Genomic DNA, 22,301 nt, shown 5'->3' with positions numbered 1-22,301 from the left:
ACAAAAATTCAGATACTGAAGTGAATTCGTGTTACAATTCATGAAATTGTTTGTCTAGTAAAAGGGTATAACTAGCTTTGTAAAAGCAGAAAGACGTGTGAATTCACAATCTGTCTTCAGACTGTCCCTTGGCTAATGCATTCAGCTGTTGTGCATCTCTTGTCTTTTCAGGAATCTATTCGATGGTTGGAAGATGAAAAAGCTCTTCTAGAGATGACTGAAGAAGTAGATTATGATGTGGATTCTTATGCTACACAACTTGAAGCAATTCTAGAACAAAAAATTGACATTCTGACTGAACTCCGAGGTAAGGCTGTGTTTTTTGTCCATTTATGAGTAGGCGTCTACCAAATTCACAGCTGTGAAAATCACATCACAGACAGTGGAATCTGGTCTCCCTCATGAAACGTGGCCCAGCTCAGAAGGCAGAGCAGAGAGTGAGAGCTGCTGGCTTTGAAGGCAGTGCCACCGTCAGCAGCAGCGGAGAAGTAAGGATGGTAATACCGTGACCCCTTAATAAGCTTGCGACTCCCTGTGATGGGTTGCCCCCCTTCAAGATGCCACCTGATGTGCTGAGATACCACCGAGGCCGCTTGTACTGCCAGCATGGACCCCCTTTAACCTGTCTTGCTGATCCAGGCTCTTAAGCCTCCTCTAGCATACACACACAGGCAGGGCCACACACAGCTGCAGAAAGACACAGACATAGAGCTCTTGAAGACTCAGCTTAAGGGACTTGCTCCAGCACTCAGGTGTCCACCTCCCTTGGAGTGCAGACCCAAAGATATATTGTCTTGCGCTGTAGAGAAATCCATACAATGTAAGCTGATAAATTCGCCCCCTCCCTCAGTGAGGAGCAAGATATGCACAACTCCATTCCCGCTACTCTCCCTGGTTAGAAATTACAGAAACGGGATTTAATATAAAGAAAACAAAATGTATTAACTATAAAAGGCAGATTTAAAGTGGTTAAAGGATTAGCAAACAGAACAAAGCAGATTACTGAGCAAATAAAACAAAACACGCAAACTAAGCTTGATTCACACAAGAAACATTACAAGAAGTAATTTCTCACCCTAAATGTTGAATTAGGCAGAATGCAGAGTTTCTGTAGCTCAGAGTTCTAGTTATTTATTCGTACAGACTGGACCCCTGTCTCAATCTGGACTCACCCCTGCCTTTCCCTTCAGGTTAGTTTCTTTTGTCCCTTCAGGTTCTTTCAGCAGTCCTTCTTCTTGGGTAGGCCATGGAGGAGAGTCTGGAATGCCTTCCCTCCCAGCCTTAAATAGAATTTACATAAGGCGGGAAGCTTTTCCCGAACTTGACCTCCTCTTCCTGTGGGGGGAATCATACATTTTTCATTAGTTGGTCATGGCATACATAGCAAGTTTCACAGATGTGTAACATCTGTGAAATTTGCTATTTATGCCATGACCAACCTGTGAAAAATGTGTGATTTCTCCTTGATTTAAATAGACCCCTATTTATGTGTGCGTTCCTAGCTGTGGGTTTTTATACATCAAAAGGACTAACTAACAATAATGAGCTATAACTGAACATTGTTAATTTTTTTCTTCCTCTATCCTACAACCCATGTTCAATACAGAGAGCACTATAGCTCCATTACACTGGATCAAGGAAGCAAATAATCTGTCAGTACCAGTATGGGGAAAAATTCTTCACTTTGCCCCCCTGGATCCTGGAAGTATGGAACCTATGCTCAGTCCTCCAGCTTTTTGATCTTTGTCTATCTCTCTGTCCTAGCCCATTCAAACCAACAATGGAAGGAAACAGTCTAAATGGAATTGCAGGAAAAGGGAAAATAAGGCAGAGATAAATAAATAGTCTGCCAGTTAACTCCCAACTGCTGCTTTATTTCCCAACTGCGTATCAGAGGCTGGGGAGACGGCTTCTCTCACATTGTCACTCTTCTAGGTCTGCCCACCAGAGTTTAGATCTGTATCCAGCTATGAACAGCTCTTGCTTACCAATGTGTTCTCAACTCAGAAGCCTTCATCTCTGCAGCTTGTTTTCAACTTCTTTTTCAGTCACATCAGAATGCAGATTCTTCTCAGTGCCCCAGATTCTCTTCAAACTGTATCTAATCTAGAGCCACTCCTCACGGCATAATTGGTCACTCCAGTGAGAGTAATGGGGTGAATTTACACCTCAGAGTCATTGGTTTTGGATATATTTGGATATATTGGGTTTCTTTGAAACCATGATGTTAGGAAGTTCCTTTAAAAAAAAAAATGAAAAAAGTTTTAGATTTTGCACAATCTGAATATGTCCTGCAGACCACATGAATGCATTTATTGGATGTGTCCCACAAGTTATATATTTAATGCTCCTGCTCTAACACTGTATGTTGGGTTAAGTGTAACTCAAACAGTCTAACAAAAGAATGTTACACTTTCCTTGTGCCACCTGTGAGCCCCTTAGTTAGAGGATTGCTTCCTCTGAGGAAGACAAGTTGGTACACATTGGCAGTGGCTTTGGTGAAGCACCAAATTGGGCAACTCCACTCTCTTTCAAAATCATTAAAGGCTGCCTTTGAAATAAGGTGCTGCAAGCATAGCAATTTAAAATAAACACTTGCCTCTATTCATACTTCGTGGTACACTTGCTGCCTATGAATTCTTTGAAGGGTGGGGAAAAAGATGGAAAAGGAAATTATTGCCAGTAATTGTTGTTACTTCTCCCATTCCTCCCCTTGGAGGGTATTGGTCATAGTGATGAATACTCCAACTCTTGTTTATTGCTCAGAGATTTTGGAACTAGTTTCTCTATACTGGCCCCAACTTGACAGTCTTATCTCCTTGTTTCTTGATAGCTGGAGCTGTGTAGCTGTTTATGGATTACTGTGTTGTAGGGTGCGAAAAGGAAGACAGTGACAGAATTACCTTTAGACACCCTTCTCTTCCAGCCCCTTTCTCAGTATTCTTTAATTCTCTGGAGTTTTGCAGTGAAATAAATAAATGTGGAGGAATTCTCCATTTGTTGTGTAACTGCAGTCACAAAAGTCCGTTTCTGTGTTACAGGAAAATAGTGGATTCTGGAAAGCATTGTTTTCATTTAGATGTTTAAATCAGTCATGTCAGTATAAAGAATCATCTCCGATCCAATTCTAGAGATTTTAAAGATAGCACGGGAAGTTGCATTAATATGTAGAAACATGTTAGAGGCCTAATCCTGCACTGCTTAGTTGGAGATTTTGTGCGTCTAGCTGATAAGGAGGACGACAGGCAGTGCCTGGGAAGCGTACTCTGCATTGAATGTGCTACTGTGAAGTTTCCTAGAAACAGGAGTAAGGCCTAAGAGGGGAACAGGTTGCTAAGAAACTTGTTTATATAGGGAGTACTACACTTGAGTTTATGTACTCAAACTTGTCCATTATCTTCCCTGGCTCCTTGTTGTCTGTTGCCTCTGCTCACATGTAGGGAGGAATGCAACAACCTTGTGCTCTTTGCTGGTGAAATACTTGCAGCCTCAAGACTTTACCTACAAAACACCCACTGAACACAAGCACAGTGGCATTTCTTTTTTTCTTTTTTAAGATAAAGTGAAATCTTTCCGGGCAGCTCTACAAGAGGAGGAACAGGCCAGTAAACAGATCAATCCGAAGAGACCACGCGCCCTTTGAAATGGGCCTCTGCTGCTAATGGATCCCCCGAATCCTTACTGCTGTAACATACAGTTGTTATAAGACGGTGGCTGTAAGAACTCAACTACTTGAAAGTGTAAAAACTTTTGAAGTGTCTGTGGAAATGTCCAGTTTCTCCTTCACCTGAATGACATTTTCAGTTTTGTGTGAAACACTTCATCATTGCTTCTAGACCAGACAGCACAGCACAACCATGCAGGGTTCAGAGCTGTGAAGCACTTTGTTTAAAACTTTTCATTTATTCAAATTGTGAATTTTATGTTTTGGAAATCTTTGCCATTTTTTTTAATAATGAAGTAAAACTGTGGACTTGAAAAACTTCACTATTTCCTTTTAACTATGTTCAGTTTTGTTACAAAGACCATCTGTGCAGTTTTAAATTGTTTGCGTGCATGCACACCTCATCAGTGATTGTACATAACTTCTCTTCTAGAGACAGCTGTGCTAACCTATTCCCATTCTGTGCCTTGATGAAGGCTACTTGACCCTAAATGTCCTTTCTGAAGCACAGCCTTAATAAATGACATTCCTTATTTGTCAATGTAAATTACTTTTATTGTGTGTACATCTTTAATGTGTGTGAGTCCCCCGCCCCCCTTTTTTTTGTTGTTGGTGACTAGTTCATTTCACAGGATGTACAACAGCTGGACATTCCATCCTCGTAGTAATCTGGAATCATGATTTATTTGAATACCATAAAAATGGTTATAAAATGCTAACATTTTCTTTGTAAAGAACAATATAAATTTGTTGATGTATAATAAAAGGTAACATTTAAGTATGGAGGAGAGTTGTATGTTAGAATAATACAGATATACAGTATATGTAAGTGTGATAAATGCTGTCTAGAATAAAGGTGCAATCTGATCTCTACATATGGGTAGGAGGACTAAAAGTTCAGGGATCCAGTGACTAGCATAAACAAAATATCTTTTCACAAACTATTTAAAAATTTGGCTTCTGATGCATGACAACTTACATGTGCATTAACTGTAGTTTGCAGATAGTTTGTCTGGAGTAGTACTGTTGCTTTAAAGAAAGTAGCTAATGCATATTTTTCCCTTTGTACAGTGCTAGCAGCTGAAAAGTGGGGTGAATCTGTATCATTTTGGATTTGCACAATAGGCTGCACAAACTCTACATAATGCAATATAAATCCCCCAGGTACCTGAAGTTTCACAAATAGCACCATGTGTATCCAGCACTTTTTAGGTGGTGGCTTGAGTTATTTCTGCCAGTCAGTGTCCGAAAAAAAGAGAGAAAAAAAACAAACTCCTTTTATGTAAGAACTTTTTGTCAAACAATTGTAGCCCTCTCTGAGTTCTCCCTGTTTCCAGGACAGATTCTAAGAGTTAATATCAGCAGACCCTAGGAATGGTTTTAAACTTGGTTTTTAGAACACAAGCCCATTTATGCTGGGACTGAAGGGAAATAAAGGGAAGGCAATGAAAAGAGAGCTAAATGAGCCAGAGATTTTCAGCATTTAATGTTTGTAACTCCCATCGGAAGGTAGGCTATGGGAGACCCTTGTTGCATCATGGTAAAAAGCTCCTATCTGTAAACATGAAAGCTGAAAAAGCAATGTAGATTTTACATAATGTGTTTAATAAATTAAACAATGAAACATCAATTAGAGATGAGAACTTACTTCTATGAAACTTGCATTTACTTTGGGAAGGAGTTTACCTTGTGATCACATCTATTGAAATTAGATGTATGAGATTTAAAAAAAAAATCATACTTAAAAGGCACATGGTGCGAGAATGGGTGTTTGTTTTATTGTAATAACCATCCTGTACAGGCTCAAATTGTTTCACTGACTTCAGTCCTTAAACAGCTATATCAAAATGTACTGATCTTTCACTGCATTCATCTAAGAATGCAATCCATCAAAAATATTGAGGAAACTATTAAATAACTAAGTAAAACTAGCAAAAGTGTTTCTGTTCATAGTAACTGATGATGCAGGTTAAAAGCATTCCCCGCTGCTTAAATTAAAAGCTTTAATTAAAATGATCTGAATTGATAAGTCTAAATCTCACTTTCCTCAAGGTTTGAGCCATATCATGTAGAAGATTTATATACAAGTCAAGATAATGTGGGTGGCGTTCCTTTAGCAAGTCACAACCTTTTTGTCTACCTCTGAAGAGTTTTGTGATACATACAGTGCTTCAAGATCCTTTGAAATGTGTAATCTAAATGTGATTCATTATGGATTATTGCATCAAACTGCAATTAAGAATGGTAGATGCTATTCAGATTGTTGTAAGTTTCATGAGAAATTGTGCAGCTAGTTTAAGTATGAATCTGCTGTATTTTAGATATGCCTGCTCCTATCAATGTCCAGTTTTTAAAATAATCATGTAAAATACATTTTACTTTCATCACTGATGAGAGATTATTCTTAGCTACATATTTCACTGCCTAGTTCTTGCCTCCCATACTATGCCTCCCATCACAAAAGAAGTCATGTGGGTTAATGGAAAGGAAAGAAGTATGATCACTTACATATTTCCACTTTAGGGAAAGTAGCTTCTTAGGAACATTCTGCTATAATGGATAGCCAGTGATATTATCTTTATGTGGTAAACTCATTCCCCAAAAGGTGATACGCTTAAGCCGAGTTCAAGTGGATGTTTATAGAAGGAAATCAGGACACTTGCTGATCTGAGGTTTTAAAAGAGTAGGATACCACACCAATTAAGGCCAATTGTCTTAGCTTGCATAGAGGGAAGTTAGAGAATAGAGTCTAAATCCTACCAACGTGTGTGAGGTAAAACCTTAGTTTTTACTGACATTTCCCCCCTCCCACCCCACCAAAAAGCTAAATGGGACCAGTGCTGCTGCTATTCCAGTCAGCTACTGGCTGCAGATTGGTCTGTCAAGCCAGGGTTTGCTAGTTTTGTATAGATTGCTTATTTTCTGCATGCTGGGAGAAGAGGGCTGTCATGCTAGCCTAAGGTGAATAGAGGCTCTCTTGTCCAGACTCTGAAGCAATACTTACTTATAGAACCTTATGATAGAGTGAGACATGCTTGTTCCTTGTAAGATGCTGTGTACCAAGGCCTGAAGACCTCCACCAGCTGTTGCATTTACAGATTTTGCACTTAAGACCTTCAACCAACTCCAGAGCTGGCTGGGGGGGCAAGTGGGCCATTTGCCCCAGGCCCTGCAGGGCCCCCCACGAGAATATAATATTCTATTGTATTGCAACTTTTTTTTTAATGGAAGGGGCCCCTTAAATTGCTTTGCCCCCGACTCCCTGAATCCTCTGGGCAGCCCTGACCAACTCATTGGCAGGGGGAAAAGGGTGTTATAGAATCTGTGTTCCTAGGCTGATCTAGCTTTGCCTACCACTCCTCTAAGCATGGGCAATTAGCACAAGAGCATTTACTCTGTCTTTAGCTGCTATGTAATGGGGTGACCCTGTAGCCTATAACCTATAATTCAAACTATAAGCAAAGATTCAGTTTTAGAACTAGGAAATGTTAATGAAACTTACAAAAGGTATTTTCATATTTAACAAAAATGAAATAATGCAGCTAGCATTATAACAGAAGTTTACTGCCTATATTCAATGTTAAAAATTTAAAGAGAGATGCAAGGGGGAAAATTATACAAGAAACAGCCTCTCCTGCTTGCCTGGAATAGTACCTGGTAATATCTGATATATAGCACTCTTCAGTACTGTACAACTGCCTAAAATGGAGAAATATTTAAGTATATGGATCTCTATTGAGACTAGATATAGACAGGTTATAGTTTTTAATGTATGCAGTTTTTAGTGAAAAGCCAGTACCGTTACTGCGCATCCTAGGGTTATTTGTATAAGAAAGCGGTATGGACAGTGTGGTGATCTGTTTCCAGGTCTGCCACTGACATTTAACCTGTGCTCAGTTACAATCTGTGAAATGAGAATACTGCTTACCTAGCCCTATAAAGCACTTTGAGGTCTATAAGAGATGGTGTACCTGAAGTAAGTGTACAGTATGGTTAAGGCAGTTTAAGAAAGTTTAAAGGCACTGTATAATGTCAAACTGCATTGTTACTGAAGATTTTTATGTGAAAATGGTAGTATATTCTTAGCTGCCTCTGAATGCAATTCAGGGTCTAGCAGTAACAGATGTAACTGCAGCTGAAAACAAGTTTGGATATTTAAGAGGACTGTACCAGGCAAAAAGAACTGTTCTGTCTTTTTTGAAGCCTACCATTCTCTTGCTATCAGGTTTCACAGACAACATGCCTAAGAGTGTTAACTGCCCCTGCCTCTACAACTAGAGCAGGGGTCAGTAACCTTTCAGAAGTGGTGTGTTGAGTCTTTGTTTATTTACTCTAATTTAAGGTTTGTGTGCCCATAATACATTAACATTTTTAGAAGGTCTCTTTCCATAAGTCTATAACGCATAACTGAGTGATTGTATTAAAGTAAATATGGCTTTTAAAATGTTTAAGCAGCTTTAATTAAGTGCCACTGACAATCAGCTTGCATACTGCAGGTTGCCTACCCCTGATCTAGAACGTATACAGTGGTGATCTGCTCATTCTAGCTGCAATTTCTCCCATAGTCCAGGGCCTGTGGTAGCTACCAGAAAGGAAAGATGGAGATACACACTTCATCTTTTTTTTAAAAAAGTTTATTTATTCTAAACTCCCATGAATTGGCATTATGCCACCAGTCTACAAATAGTTCTGGGGTGGCCAAATAGAGGTTTGAGTTCCATTCGGAATGTTGTAATGGCAGGAGAAGATGCAAAGGCAGGGAGGGAAGGGTTTAATTTGGGGCTTTTGGAGCCATTTCATATCATGGGGTACACTTAAAAGGTGCTCTAATGGGGAAAAAAGGTACATAGCTTTAGTCTGGACAGTTACAATTTTAAAATGCTACACAGTACTTTTACAGCTATTGTCCTTAAATAAGTACTTCTGAGCAGGTATTGCAAAATAGTCATATATATACTTTATCTGCTGGTGACTGCTCTCAATGAGAGTTCTTCCTCCTATGACCTTTGTTGATGTCACATTTCAGTTCTCCTCAGAGAATGTAAAGTGTTCCCTGTTCAGCCATTTATGAAAAGTGGATGCCTTCTGAATTGAAGCCATGCAGCACTCTGAAAAATTAAAATGGTCAATGTATATCAATTTGTACTTCACATAGTAACACTTACTTCAAATACTACCTTGATGAAGGGAGTGGGTAAGGAGAGAAGTCTTAAAATACTGCTTTCTGTTCCAGTCCTTAAGCAACGAGCTGTTAATAGGTTTAGGGTAAGGACTAGTAGTGAGCACTCAGCTTTGGAAGTTCAGGACAGCTGTAATTTGAGAGCAACCCTGTCTACCGGTCAGTTTAGCCTTCACTATCCAAAGAACACCACTTGATTTAGATGGTCACAGCAGCAAGACATGTTGAGTCACTTATGCCAAGAAGTGGGATTAGTTATAGCAGAAACTACCCTTTTGGGTGTAGCTCCTCTCCACCTGAGTCAATGCCTGATTAGTTGGCCATGTTTCCTAAACAATGAATAGATAACAGTATAGAAAGGAAAACAAGTGAGTACATCCTTGTACTTAAGTGCTCTAGGCGATTTCTTTAACAGACTGTTACATCTGAGTAAACACCGTGCCTCAAATATTCTGAAGCTACACAGTAAAAGGGGATTTCTACTGCTTAATTTTATGACACACAATAAGAGAACACTAGTCAATATAACAGCTGCAGTTTCAGAATTCTGTAATGTGTCTAGAAACTCAAAGGGAGGCTAAGGGAGAGATGTATAAGACTTCAGGAAAGATGAAAATTAGAGAACTTGTCCTACTCTTATAATGCAATTTATGGAATTCGATTTTAGGTACTCCAGAATGCTGTAAAGAGCAGTTTAAGCCATATACTGTTTTTTCATACCAAGGGATCAGGATCTTCATCTGTAGTGATAAACCACTTCTCTCAGCCTTATGTAATCCAACTGTCAAGCTCCTTTTCAACACATTTGATTAAATGTGTATTGCTGTTGCCCTCAGCCTGTGTGTGGCATCATCATGTGTAATAATGAGTTTAAGGATTTATAAATAATGCCCCTCACAAAAAACTGAGATAACTGGAGTCTAGGGCAGCAGTTCTCAACCATGGATCTGTGGCCCAAGGGTCTGCGAGCCCGTGCAGGGGGGCTAGAGCCCCATGGCTGAAACCCAATCCCACAAGCCAGGAGCACAGGGTTGAAGCCAATAGCAACCCCTTCCAGCTGGGAGTGGCATGAGGCTGAAGCCCACAAACTCCTCCCCCTCCGAAGGGAGGGACTGAAGCTGCACTAGGAGCTCCCCCAATCCATACACAGCCCCTGCTTGCACCCTGAGCTACTCCTCTGCCTGCACACAGCCCCCAGCACCTAGAGCTACCTCCTTGATCCCCCACAGCCCCAGCTAACCCCCTCCCTGCACCCTGAGCAGTTTTCACACTTTTTGAACTAAGTCCCTGTTTTGAATTATAGTTTTTGGTTGCATCCCCCCCACAGCCCATTCAGGCTGGGTGCCCTCCTGAGTGGGGGTGGTGGCTGCACTCGCTCTCTGAACCCCGCTGTGAGGAGCTGGCTCGAGCCCCACCAGCTCTTGCCCCCCCAACACCTTTAGAGGTAAAACTAGGCCTAAGAGTCACCCCCTGGCCTGGAGCCCTGAGTTTCCTTCCCTCCCATTTCCCCAGTAGGCTCCGGTGTTTTTACAGCATGTTGAGGGAGGCACTCTAAGAAAAAGGTTGAGAACCCCTCGTCCAGGGTAAGTTTTCAACTAAATACAGCATAAATTTCAATTCCTACTAGTTTAGAACTTTACAACAGACTCAGTCTTGTGTTCAGAATCGCCATTGTTTTCATATGTTTTCATTATTGGACCTAATATTATCCTAGACTACTAGCGTTAAAGAGTGTACTAAGAGGTAGTTTCCCCTATATTTACAGTAATGTCCTCACTGGATCTAACATGTCAATAGTTCGACATCTCATATCAAAAGAGATGAATGTTCGAGATATCACTACTTTTTCCTGAATCTAACCCGATACAAATCCGTTAGTTTTATATGAGAGATGTGCCTGCATTCTTAGAAGAGAGCACAGTAAGTGTTTCAAGTATGAAGGGAATTCAGAGAGCATGAGTTTACCTAATGAAGTCATCTATATCCATTGAGCGAGCCCGTTTTTCTGAGAAACCTGTATTTTTTAGAACCATCTGTATTTTCTCTGCAATTCTGAAGTTTTCTGGTATTTCCTGTCAATGTAAGTTGCAATACAGATAAGTTATTTCTTCAACATTAACTATTTTTAAAAGCTTAAAAAAACTATTTTAAAAACTTGTTCATTCCACAAGTCTTCAGGTATCCATGCACCATGGCCAAGCTTTGCTATACATCAAAGTGACTGACCATTCCAGATGAAAAATGCTTTAAAGAATAAAAATTCAGGTTGCTGTTTTCTAGTCAAGATATACACAGACTGTCCAACAAGCCTGGGTTTTGCAGGACTGTCCTGCTTTGATACACAAACCCCCAGCTGAAGCAGGGCCTTCCCCCATGTGACTGGCTGGACTAGGCTCCCTGCTCCAGGCACTGTGACCTGGCCCCTGCTGTCCATGTTTGCAACACTGCTTGGGTTTGGCCTGGCCCCCAGCAGGGATGGGGGTGGCAAATTTGAGTGAGTGGCCTTGCAACTTGGTGCACAGGATTGCAACACCATTCACTCAGTTTCGGCCCAGGTGGGCTAAACCTGAGCAGTGTTGCAACCCATGTGCCAGGGTCCAAGTCACAGTACAGGCCAGCCAGCCCTGCAGAACAGGAGCTGCCACTACAGAGCAACCTGCTTTGCACTCACCCTGCAATTCCCCTCCTGCCTTGCGTAGGGGACAGGATCCGTCCCGTCCCCTCAACCTGTCCTCTCAATCCCCGGAGGCAGTATCCAACCTACTTTAGCTACTTTGAATGTTGGGAGGTATGTATATACCTGAGAAAGAAGCAGGAACCATGTCTACCTCTACATTCATTCAGCACCTAGATCAGAGGTTCTGGTGCTACTAGAATATAAATCTATATATTTTTTTTTGCTTGCATCTTTGGCTATGTCTATGGCTTAGTGTGCAGAGTACAAGCACTACACATGCAGCTACAAGCAACAGCAAAAGGCAAGCTGCATCCACACTTATCACTACAGGGTGTAGCTATGTGTAGCAGAAAAAGACTTCAGCTGTGGAGAGGCAGCAGGGAACTCCTAGGGCCTTTTCCTGCTGTCTGTACTCACTGGAACCTTTCACTGTGGTGGGGAAAGGCGCTGGCAGTGGGACACTACAACACTAAAAATAACAGTGTGAGTAGGGCACTCTAGTCGCCTAAGTCGTGCCTCACCAGCTACACTGCTATTTGTACCTGTGCTGGCCAGGCATGTACTGTCTGTACTCTATGTGCTACTTTAAGTGCAGATATAACTTTTCTGTGCCAAGCATGCAGGTGTTGATTAGGTAGCCTGGACCTGATTTTAAGCGTCCAAAAGGGAAAACCCCACCCATCGAACACTATGCTAGTTCTAGTTTTATTACCACTTAAACCTGCTGGAAGCTCATCTCAACCTATTTTAAAGTTGAGCACATCCACACTGAATTTAGCAAAAGATGCTGGCTTCTGTATGTTTGTGCTGATATCTCAAACCCCAAGGTGGTTATGCTATTATACATTTAAACTATTATAGACAAAGTATATTAGTCACCAGTGACAATAAAACCTGGAAATTCAGCTTGATTTACCCTCAGTTAGCTGTACCAAAAAAAAAAAAGAAAAAGCTAAATATTAGCTTAAAAACAACTATCCCTGCCCCAAACAACTGAGGTCCAGTGTAATTTTAAACAAACACCTTATTTATCTGGTTCTTTAAAATACAGAATCTTGCACTGTTTAGTGCAACAGACAGACTAAAAACGTGGAGCGAAGAGGTTAAAATACAAAAGAATGTGGCCCAGCTTAACTTCATACCCTCCCTTAAAACAATATTAAACTACTGAAATATTGAGCAATTACATTGAAGATATTTAAAATTATGGATATTATATTGATCCTGATACAGCCATCTTGCCAACTAGACAAACACTGAATCCTAGGTTAAGTCAACTAATCATTGTCAGACACAAGCCCCCTGAAATTATACACCTCTTCTTCTTGCCCTCAGGAAGAAGAAAATCAGGATAAAAACGAGTGGATAAATGTTTTAGATAATGTAGTTATTTTTCTAGACTACTTAGGTTCTACAGCTACCTAATTAAGAAGCTGTTGATTTTATATCAATGGTTGGCTCTATATGCACAATGAGAAGATTATAAAGTATTAAGAGACATTTATTTTTGAATAATGTATATCCCCAGAGCAAATTGGAAGTTTTGATGCAGCACCATGCAAGTTAGAAAGACTAAAGAACTGGACAGCATAGTGAATGCCACATTAGCCAGTGGAACTACTGTATATTTTGAATGAAAAAGCACTTTAGATGTTAAGCACAATTCTATACATAACAGATTGCTGTAGCTCAAGTTAGCCCGACTCACCATTCTCTTCTAAGGATCAGGAATAGATCTTATTAAAAGAGTTAAATAATTTTTTAAAAAATGGATCAATGTATGCCTGGTTTCTAGATTTCTGTAAACAACTTCGAACTCACTGCAGATGATTCACTAGAAATATTTTCAAATAGAAGCCGTGTCAATGGTTTTATACTATGCCAAATTCTGAGCAGCCCTTAGGTGGGGAGGAGAGTAAATTACACCCCTGGAGACATCAATGGAATCTCAATATATCCTTTGTTTCTAAATTCTCATGTAAACCTTCATTATAGTTTAGAAGAGCTTAGAATTCTGTTTATTTTAGATATTCTGTTATTCTAAAGGTACTCTTAGGAAATGTTTGTTCTGATAGGTTTTAACTTCTGCATGAAAGTTTTTTGTACCATCTTGCTTTTTTTGAATTTTACATCTCATAGTTAGCTTACCTTGTATGTTACACGTAACACATTAAAAAGGAAAACCATTCTACTTACAATATTATGTATAGAACAGTGAATTCGATAATTCTGATCCAGCAGCTGCTGTACTGCACTTGATCTGAAAGTGAGTCAATACAGTGAGTCAACCATTGATATAGAAGTCTAACTATATCTGCAGTGAAACCTGTTTTTTTAAAAAACAAGTTGTGACTTGAGTGGCTGTTGAGAGGTTTTTATAATAAAGATGAAGCACCTGTACTGAACACATTGGGTGATCTCTTAAGGCAGCTGCCTATTTGGCATGTAAAGGTTTCACTGTATAATATTTCCATGATCACAGTGTAAACCAGGGTAGGCAACCTATGGCAGCACACAAGCTGATTTTCAGTGGCACTCACGCTGCCTGGGTCCTGGCCACCAGTCTGGGAGGCTCTGCCTTTTACATTTAATTTTAAATGAAGCTTCTAAAACATTTAAAAAACCTTATTTACTTTACAGACAACAATAGTTTAGTTATATATTATAGACTTATAGAAAGAGACCTTCTAAAAATGTTAAAATGTGTTACTGGCACACGAAACCTTAAATTAGAGTGAATAAATGAAGACTCGGCACATCACTGCTGAAAGGTTGCTGACCCCTGATGTAAACTGTCTAGCCTTGCACTATGGGGATGCCTGAATGGTCTTACTAATATGGTTGTTGAAGCAAGGCTTGCTACAGAACTAGATTGGAGGATTGCTAAGCATTTTTGTAGGCAAAACAAGCAATTAGATAAACTCTTAAAATTTGAAAAAACCCTCTAATAGAAGTAACTTACTTAAATGCTGCAGAGAGTGTCTTGTTTTTCCTGACAAAGGCTATCCTTACTAGACCATCCCATTCCTGAAAACACAAAATGCACAACATTTGCCTGAAGTAATACACTGCTGCTAATAACCAGGCCAGACTATCTACTATTAATTTCATGACAGCACAATGACAAAGAGGTAAATCTTAGTAATAGCACAACACTGCTCAGTCCTGTACAATATAGTACAAATTGACAAGCTAAATACTTCACTGGCAAAGGTGGGCAGGCATTACTGAACTGCCAACTGGACAATCACTCAGATATCTAGATAGCTAGAAGTCATATGGATGAAGAACATCTGGCTGAACCTGGGCAAAACTGGGATGATATGTAAAAAAGGGAAACAACTTCATAACTGTCTAGAGTAATACTGCCCTGGAGTGTCAATCTTCAGCAAGAGTGCATAGTCTCCGAGTCCTAAAAGACTCTTCTTTGCTCTTGATCAACTAAATACTGCCAACAGTCATAAATGTCTTTTAAGCACTCTGAGGTCTATAGATGGAAAGTGCTACAAAAGAACTAGGTATTATCACCACCAGCTGCTGGCAGGAGCTTTTACCTTTCGGTCTGAGACAAACCTAACCACAGCGATCCTGGCCTGTGTCACTTCCAGGGAAGGAACAGGAGAGTTTTGAGGTAAGTTGAGTTTGAACTGCTGCTGGGGCATCCAGATAATGTTGGAAAGATTCAGATGAGAGTCTGATCAAGAAGGGGAGAGGTACAATGGAGACACAATGATTGTCTAGTGCAATGATTTTCAACCTGTGGTCTGCAGGCCCCTGAGGGTCTGCAGATTACGTCTAAGATTTCCAAAGGGGTCTATACCTCCAGCTGAAATTTTTTTAGGAGTCTACAAATGGAAAAAGGTTGAAAACCACTGGTCTAGTCTATTGATATGATGGAGTTAGGCCTATATAAACTGTTTTTAAAAAACGCTTTAACACTGCTAATGTAGGTTACATGAGCTGTACTGTGTTGCTTTTACACCATTTGAAAGAGCATACAGAATGAAACATCGAACAGTACTATTATTCAGTTATTTTATTGGATATGGTCTGCAGTATTTGAATCTTACCTGAAAATTAATAGGTGGTGGAGGGTTCTTTGGCTCTATTCTGACAACACTGGATTCAACTTTGGGTGGAGGCCTGAAATTATTCCTTCCAACCTGTTAATCATTAAAAATTAGGTAACTCTCTCAAATAGCAGGAAGCAAATATTCACATTCTTGAGAAAGCCTCCTCATTCTGACACACATTCCTACATTAGTTATAGATGTAGTTTCACTTACTTTCATTAGATGATCCACACGGGCTAATAACTGAGTGTTAATTGAGAGTCTGCAGTATAGTTTATTCCCTGGTTTAGCAACCAAACGAAGAGCAAATTCTCTCTGAAACATAAGTATTGCACACCTGAGACGTAAAGAAATGAAAACATGAGTGCTGTATCACAAATAGTTTATTCATAGATGCTCTATTACTTGTAGATTATTGGCTTTTTATTTTAAAGGCAAACAGAGATGTGTCATACTCATATTAGACAACCTTGGCCCTGATGTAAGTCAGGCACAACTATAGCAAACCCACTATAGCACCTGCTTACCCTTGGTCTGAACCTGGCTATTTGTACCTAGTGGTTAAAAGGAAAGTAAGAGAATTTAGTCTCAGTCTTACATGTATGACCTATGTGAAATAATTCCACCTGCTTATACCTCTCATTCTGGACCTCTGAAAGCCAGAGGTTTCCTCTCAAATGAACTTTCCCAAGTAAAATTGTTAAAATAGTAAGTTAACAGCTTCCACTGATTTTAATTGTTTTTTGGTATTTCACTAAGTTAAAAAAGTGCTGATCACCAACCTTGCATTGTTCATGACAAGTCTGCTGACTGCTAATAGGCTTACTGGTACTTAATGTCACTAATTAGTACTGCAGCAATGAGCCTGAATCTGCAGAACTGCCAAATTAGAATAAAAGTAAGCTATTTGCATTTCAAAACTGATCTAATTTTAGAAAAAGAAATAGTAAAAGTAGATACCACCGCTAGTCCTTCATTTCCAGTCAATGGCATCAGCAGAAGCAGTACTCCAGTTCAAGGTAAAGTTAAACTATCAGCAAGAGCACTTAAGCAAGCTACACAACCATATATTAAACATACAATTGCTTTGATCTCCCTGGAGACACCCCACCACCCTCCAGCCCAAATCTGCTCTACTTCTCCATAACTTTTTAGACACTCTGCTTAGGCCTGGGGTTGTCCTTTCCAGAATAAGCAGGAGCAAACTCCTATTTACTTTAGCGGGAGCTGCACTTGGTTATGCCACGTCTCAAATTCTTTCTAGGTGTTTAACACTTTGGCACTGGCAATGGCCATGGGGAGTACTATACTGAGGAGAGTTCTTGACTAGTGGTTTGCAGGGCTGATATCTTTAACAATAATCCCAAATTAGATGTTTTGTAAAATTAGCCTTTGTTTTGCATTAGATAATCCAGAGAGTCTTGTCTATATACCTGAAAAAGGGTCTATGCAGCAACAGCTTGAAAACAAAAGGTGAAGAAATCTAGGGAAAGAGTAACACTGTTAGTATTTCCTCTCTAAGCAAGTACCATCAAAAATTCATGTAAACTGTTATTCCACTGCAATTGCTTTGCCCCTACCTGATAAGGCAAGTTAGCTACACATGTATCAAAGAACGGTAAGTCAGTTTTCAACACATCTCCAACCTTTATTTCTAGTTTGTTTGCTATGCATCTAGGGGTGGAAAAAACACATACTTATTACCTTAGAAATGCACATTTCTAAAGAGGTCAGGCCCCTAAAATGCAGTGGAGCTATTTCCAGTGTTAGTACTTACGTGCCCTGGACTCTCTTCTGAAGTTCACCCACAAGTCGTGGGTCAAGTTCACAGGCAATTACCTGAAAACAAAGAGTTATATTTGCAACTGTAACCAAATCAGAATTATGAATAGACTTCTTGCTCTTATCTCAGAGTAAGAATAGCTTTTGTTACAGGCATTTTTAAAAAGCTTACATTAGGATATGCACATTTTCTATCACAAAAGTATCAGACTATATTAAAATTTCAGAAGGATAACAAGGCCATTGAAGAGAACTACACATGTAAAGCACAACTCTTCACCTGTTGGTAAAGATCCAACACTACTGCATTAACATTTGATAGATTAAAATTACATTGAGTATCTGATTGTCAAATAGTCTTAGCTTCACTTTAAAAGCACCATTCTTACTCTCAGTGGAGTTGTACAGAGAGAAGGACATGAACACCCAGAAAGGAATAGATACATTATTTTCCCCTCCATTTGAATAGAGAAGTTTTCATTTGTTCATTTGCTAAGTAGCAGTTTGTTCAGTGAAAAATCAAGATGAATTTTTCCCAACTCATTCTTACCTTTTTTACTTTCTCTAGCATTTTTACTGTCAGGTTACCAGTTCCAGGTCCTACTTCAAGAACAACATCCGTGGGCCGTAAGGCAGCCTAAGAACAAATGAGATCAAATGAGGAAACCAATAAATAATAATAATAATAATAATAATAAAAACAATATTGCAAAGTAATTTTAATTAGGTAGTCTATGTGCAGACATTAATGGAGCTGATCTTGTATATGGTTAATAGATTTGGAGAACTTGTTTTCAAGGCAAAAGCAAAGTTGCCCAACAGTTTCACTTTTAATTGCATGCAACCTTTTGAAATTGTAGCCATTAGGTAATCATATCTGTGTGTGCACACAAAACCCTCCGTGTAACTTTGGCTCTACTTAAGACAATGGGAGCTTTGCCACTGACTTCACCTGGATTTTACCCAGGGCCATTCTGAAGGAAGAGAGAAAGCACTTAGAAAATCTTTCACCAACTGTACATCTTGAATTAATATCTCTTGAAAGGTATGAGAACCCAGGAAGGGATTAAGCACCTCAGACATACACAGTATCCAACTTTAAGTAGTGCTATAAATTGTTTACAAGCATTTACCTTAAAAGATTTTGAGACAGAACATTTGAATGAAACTCTTATGACAACTATTTTATTTAGTTAGGTCCAGTTATTACCAACCTTCTCTATAATGTTGTTAACAATGAGAGGATTTTTCAGGATGTGCTGGCCAATTCCAGTATTAAACATGATACCTAAAATAAGGTATAACGAAGACAGTTATATCGCTATCGTTAAAAATATCACAGTTCTTTTGGTACAGCAAACTAGATTTTATACTTCTAAAGCAGTGAGTCACATTCTTTTACTGGAACTAGACCACTTTACCAGTCTAACACCTGGTCTACATCTAAAACTTAGGTCCACCTAGCTACACAGCTCAGGGCTCTGAAATAGCTCATGCCTTGTGTGACACAGTTAGGTTCATCTAACCCCCACAATATATGCAGCTAATATGACAGAAAGTTGCTACCTCTCAAAGAGATGGATTACCCACACTGACTGAAAAACCTCTTCCCACTGTGTAGGTGTGCTACAGCGGCAATGCTGCAATTGTGCCTCTGTAGTGTAAACACAAGAATGGCCATACTGGGTCCAGCCCACAGTCCATCAAGCCCAGTATTCTATCTCCTGACAGTGGGGAATTCCAGGTATCACATTCTAAGACATTAACTATAACAACCATTGCCTCTCTCTTTCCATTAATCTGTGTGTAGTACACTGATCCCCTTGGAGTATACAAAGCCCTTGTGATTGTAAAGGCTGGCACTTAGGAGAAGTGACATTCCAGAAGCAGGGGAGCCCACAGCTGGAAATATCATTATTAGTGATATTGGGAACAACAAATGTAAAACAATAAGAAAATTATTGGTGACACCGTACTCAGGTTAAAGCAATACATTACACATCAACACTACTGCTTGGATCCTAAAACCACAACTACTTTTTTCACTATTGCATTTAGATAGAGCTCTTTTAGGATAGGGATCTTGTCTTTTTACACAGCTGTATATTAGTAATAAAAGGGGAGTGACAACAGCATGCTCGCCAGTATGCAAGCACAAGCCAGGAGCTCTCATGAACTAGGAAACTTGGCGTGAATGAAACGCAAACATCGCAGCCCTAGTACATGCAATACCCGTACCGAAGCTCAGTGCTTGGAGTGAAGGCCATCATCCAACGGGCTTGCAAAAGAAGCATGTTCTAAGGCATTCTTAAAACAAGCAGAGCCTGCACTAGCCCGGCCAGGGCCCCGTAGCAGAGCCCGCGGCTTCATCAGCTTTCACTAGGGACACAGAAGAGGGACGACTGCAGCAGTCTGCTCGAGGCTCCTGCTGGGCTTTGCCTCCCGGCGCACAGCTCCATCCCGCAGGCCGCAGCCGAGACGGGAAGGATACGGCAGCGCCTCCAAGAGACCAGAGCTCCTGAGGGCCGCCGGGACCCTCCCTACCGGCGACTCCGATGGCGGCGCGCCTGCTGAGAGCGTCACAGGGAGCGAGTGACGGCCCCACAGCGGCTCCTTTGCGCCCACCCGTCGGGGCTCCCCTTTCCCCAAGCGGCACCCAGCGCTGCCCGTGGGGCGGAGAGCAGCGGCACACGCCAGCCCTGGGCCAGTCCCTCTGCGCCCGAACGGGTCTAGGGAATGCGGCCTCTCCCGCCGGGCCCGCGCACTCACCTGGGCCCGAGCCCAGGCCCTGGCCCCCACGGCGCTGCTGCCTGCACCGCTTCTCCGCCTTGGCTTTCGGCATGGCGGCGCCTGGCGAACCGCGGAGACACGCGCACCTCACGACACAGGAGGAGGAGGAAGCCGGGATAGTATTGTCGCGTTTGGATGACGTAGGTAATACGCGCCGGGGGTAGGGGGCGCGTGTCTGCTCTAGCTGCAGCCGATTGCCGAATGGTCCCGGCTAGTGGCGCGAGCTTCGGAAGCGGTGGGGGTCGCGTCACGTGCAGCGGCTCTGACCCAACGGTGAGCCCGGGCCCGCGGGGCTGAGGGGTGGCTGGTCGGGCCTCGGGGGCTGGCAGAGTCTGGCCGGGCTGGGGACTGTTTGTGGCGGGGGCGGCGGGACTCATCTGTACCGGCGCCCGGACCGGGGGAGCGGCCCAGAGGGTGAGCGAAGGCCCCAGCCGCCGCCCGTGTAGCCGGGCCGGCAGGGCCCCAGCACCGCGCCGTGCGGGAGAAGCGGCCTCGGGACACTTGGACCAGGGACCCCAATGTGCATCCTGGGAAAAGTCCCGAGAGATCGCTAAAGTCCACAACGAGGGGATCGCCCGTTAGTTACCTCGCCCTCCTGCCCAGCACTACAGCGAGTTTTCCCCCCGTGGAAGCATGTAGGATAAAGGATCATACCTGCACCTCGGCAGGGATAATTAGCGGAAAGGGGACGGGAGGGTGAGAGGAGGATGCTGGAGGAGGTGAGGTCCGAGACTTGGATGTGTTAACTGTGGGGTCCTTAAAGGGAGCACAAGCTTTAAAAAAAATGGATGTGGTGATTAGTGGGGAGCTAGTGCAAGGATTCCAAGGGCATGTGTGAAATGGTCATGTCAGACCAGGAATGTGCCTTCCCTTGCTATGTTTTGTATGGAGAGGAGATGTGAGTGCCACGTAGGGCAGAGGAAAGGTGGCAACAATCAAAATGGGGGCTAATCAGGGTGTGGAGGAAGGTTTCAGCTCTTAGAACAGAGAGGATCAGATTTGTTCTCTATGTTATGGAAGAAAAAATAAGAATTGTTTGTAACATAGGTTGATGGGGAGAAACAAGGAGAAAGGTGAAAGAAACTTCCCCTTTGTGCAGGTTATTCCATAATTATCCATTACATGCTTTTTTGCACCTTTCTCTGAAGTAGTTGGTACCGTTCAGGGTCAGAGACAAGATACAGGACCACTCTGATACAGTATGCCATTTGCTGTTCTAGGTGCAGAGAAGACTGTTCAGGATTATTCTTAGTCTTTGTATGCACTGGCACTTCATTCACAAAACTTTTGTCTTTCATTAATGTTAAAAACACCTTCCGAACGACAAAAGTTTTATCGACAAAAGGTGCTGGTGTGAACAGCTGTGAACACAGCCGCTGCCGCTCGTGGGTGTGTGTGTGGAAGTTTTTTGTTGGCAAGCGAGCTCTCTCCCGTTGACAAATAGCAGCTACACTGTGTGCCTTTTAGTGGCGCGGCTGTAGCGGCACAGCTGTATCCCTAAAAGCCTCATAGTGTAGCTATAACTTTAGCTAGTCTTGTATTGTACAGATGTATCAAAGTATTTCCTTTTGATGTGGAGGAGAAAGTGGGCTATTATCCATTTCTCCAACCCCACACCTCCAACCCAATAATTTTCTTCTGGCTTCCTTGCTTCTCGTTGGAGAAGCTGGAAGGACTGAGGTATTAGCTCCATATTTCTTCACAGGCTGCGCTTTTCTCACTTTAGGTTATTTCTCTCTTCCTCCAGAAGATTCCTCCTTCTTCCAGAATTAGCCTTCCAGTTAGAGAATTGCCATCTCTTCTTAGAGGTCTTTGAAAAAGCCGGATTTGGGACCCATTCACAACACCATTTTTCACCAGAACTGGAGAAAGGACTGTCACAGTAGTGGTGAGTTACTCTTCCATCTTCTTATCTTATTAGAAAATAACCTTAGTACATATGGTATGTAATAATCCCACCTTTTCCATGGTATGTATTGGATGGTATCTTGGCTTCTCTGAAAATTAAGAGACTGACAGCCACACTGCTTTTGCAAACCTTTGGATCAAATAATCATTATGGGCATATGTTAGCCCTGATCTCCAAATGATACTGTAATCTGCTACGGCATAAACCATGACAGTCATTATAAGAAG

General features: G+C 41.4%; 3 protein-coding genes across 19 annotated transcripts in view; 2 read left to right on the top strand and 1 right to left on the bottom strand.

Moving 5' to 3' along the window:
* The window catches only part of KIF2A (kinesin family member 2A), an 89,295-nt gene extending 82,441 nt beyond the window's left edge, over positions 1 to 6,854 (top strand). For all 5 annotated transcript variants that reach the window (XM_030567029.1, XM_030567028.1, XM_030567027.1 and 2 more), the window contains 2 exons: positions 172 to 307; positions 3,558 to 6,854. In XM_030567029.1, the coding sequence (XP_030422889.1) occupies positions 172 to 307; positions 3,558 to 3,643 (222 nt within the window). In that variant the 3' untranslated portion in view covers positions 3,644 to 6,854. The remainder of the gene's footprint in view (positions 1 to 171; positions 308 to 3,557) is intronic.
* A 67-nt stretch (positions 6,855 to 6,921) lies between these two features.
* DIMT1 (DIMT1 rRNA methyltransferase and ribosome maturation factor) lies at positions 6,922 to 20,294 on the bottom strand. Of its 5 annotated transcripts, none has more exons than XM_030566010.1 (12): positions 20,145 to 20,294; positions 18,590 to 18,663; positions 17,926 to 18,012; positions 17,371 to 17,432; positions 17,174 to 17,267; positions 17,027 to 17,076; positions 15,807 to 15,930; positions 15,591 to 15,683; positions 14,483 to 14,547; positions 13,717 to 13,780; positions 10,809 to 10,915; positions 6,927 to 8,772 (listed from the first exon to the last, which is right to left on the bottom strand). In XM_030566010.1, exons 1-12 carry the CDS (start codon positions 20,215 to 20,217, stop codon positions 8,730 to 8,732), a joined length of 936 nt encoding a protein of 311 aa, XP_030421870.1. In that variant the 5' UTR covers positions 20,218 to 20,294; the 3' UTR covers positions 6,927 to 8,729. The 5 variants fall into 5 exon arrangements, 4 of the variants coding, with proteins under 4 accessions (XP_030421872.1, XP_030421873.1, XP_030421870.1 ...); XM_030566011.1 differs by lacking the exon at positions 20,145 to 20,294 and adding an exon at positions 19,614 to 20,018; XR_004000867.1 differs by lacking the exon at positions 13,717 to 13,780 and having other exon boundaries at positions 6,922 to 8,772.
* IPO11 (importin 11) overlaps positions 20,227 to 22,301 on the top strand; it is a 260,517-nt gene continuing 258,442 nt past the window's right edge. For 4 of the 9 annotated variants that reach the window (XM_030566006.1, XM_030566000.1, XM_030566008.1 and 1 more), the window contains exons 1-2: positions 20,326 to 20,438; positions 21,913 to 22,053. The gene's annotated coding sequence lies outside the window, so the exon portion shown is untranslated. The other 5 variants (XM_030566003.1, XM_030566001.1, XM_030566002.1 and 2 more) reach the window with 5 other exon arrangements.

Source organism: Gopherus evgoodei, chromosome 6 (genome assembly GCF_007399415.2).
Source record: "Gopherus evgoodei ecotype Sinaloan lineage chromosome 6, rGopEvg1_v1.p, whole genome shotgun sequence".
Classification (NCBI taxonomy): Eukaryota; Metazoa; Chordata; order Testudines; family Testudinidae; genus Gopherus; species Gopherus evgoodei.
This window is presented reverse-complemented; position numbering and strand designations above follow the sequence as displayed.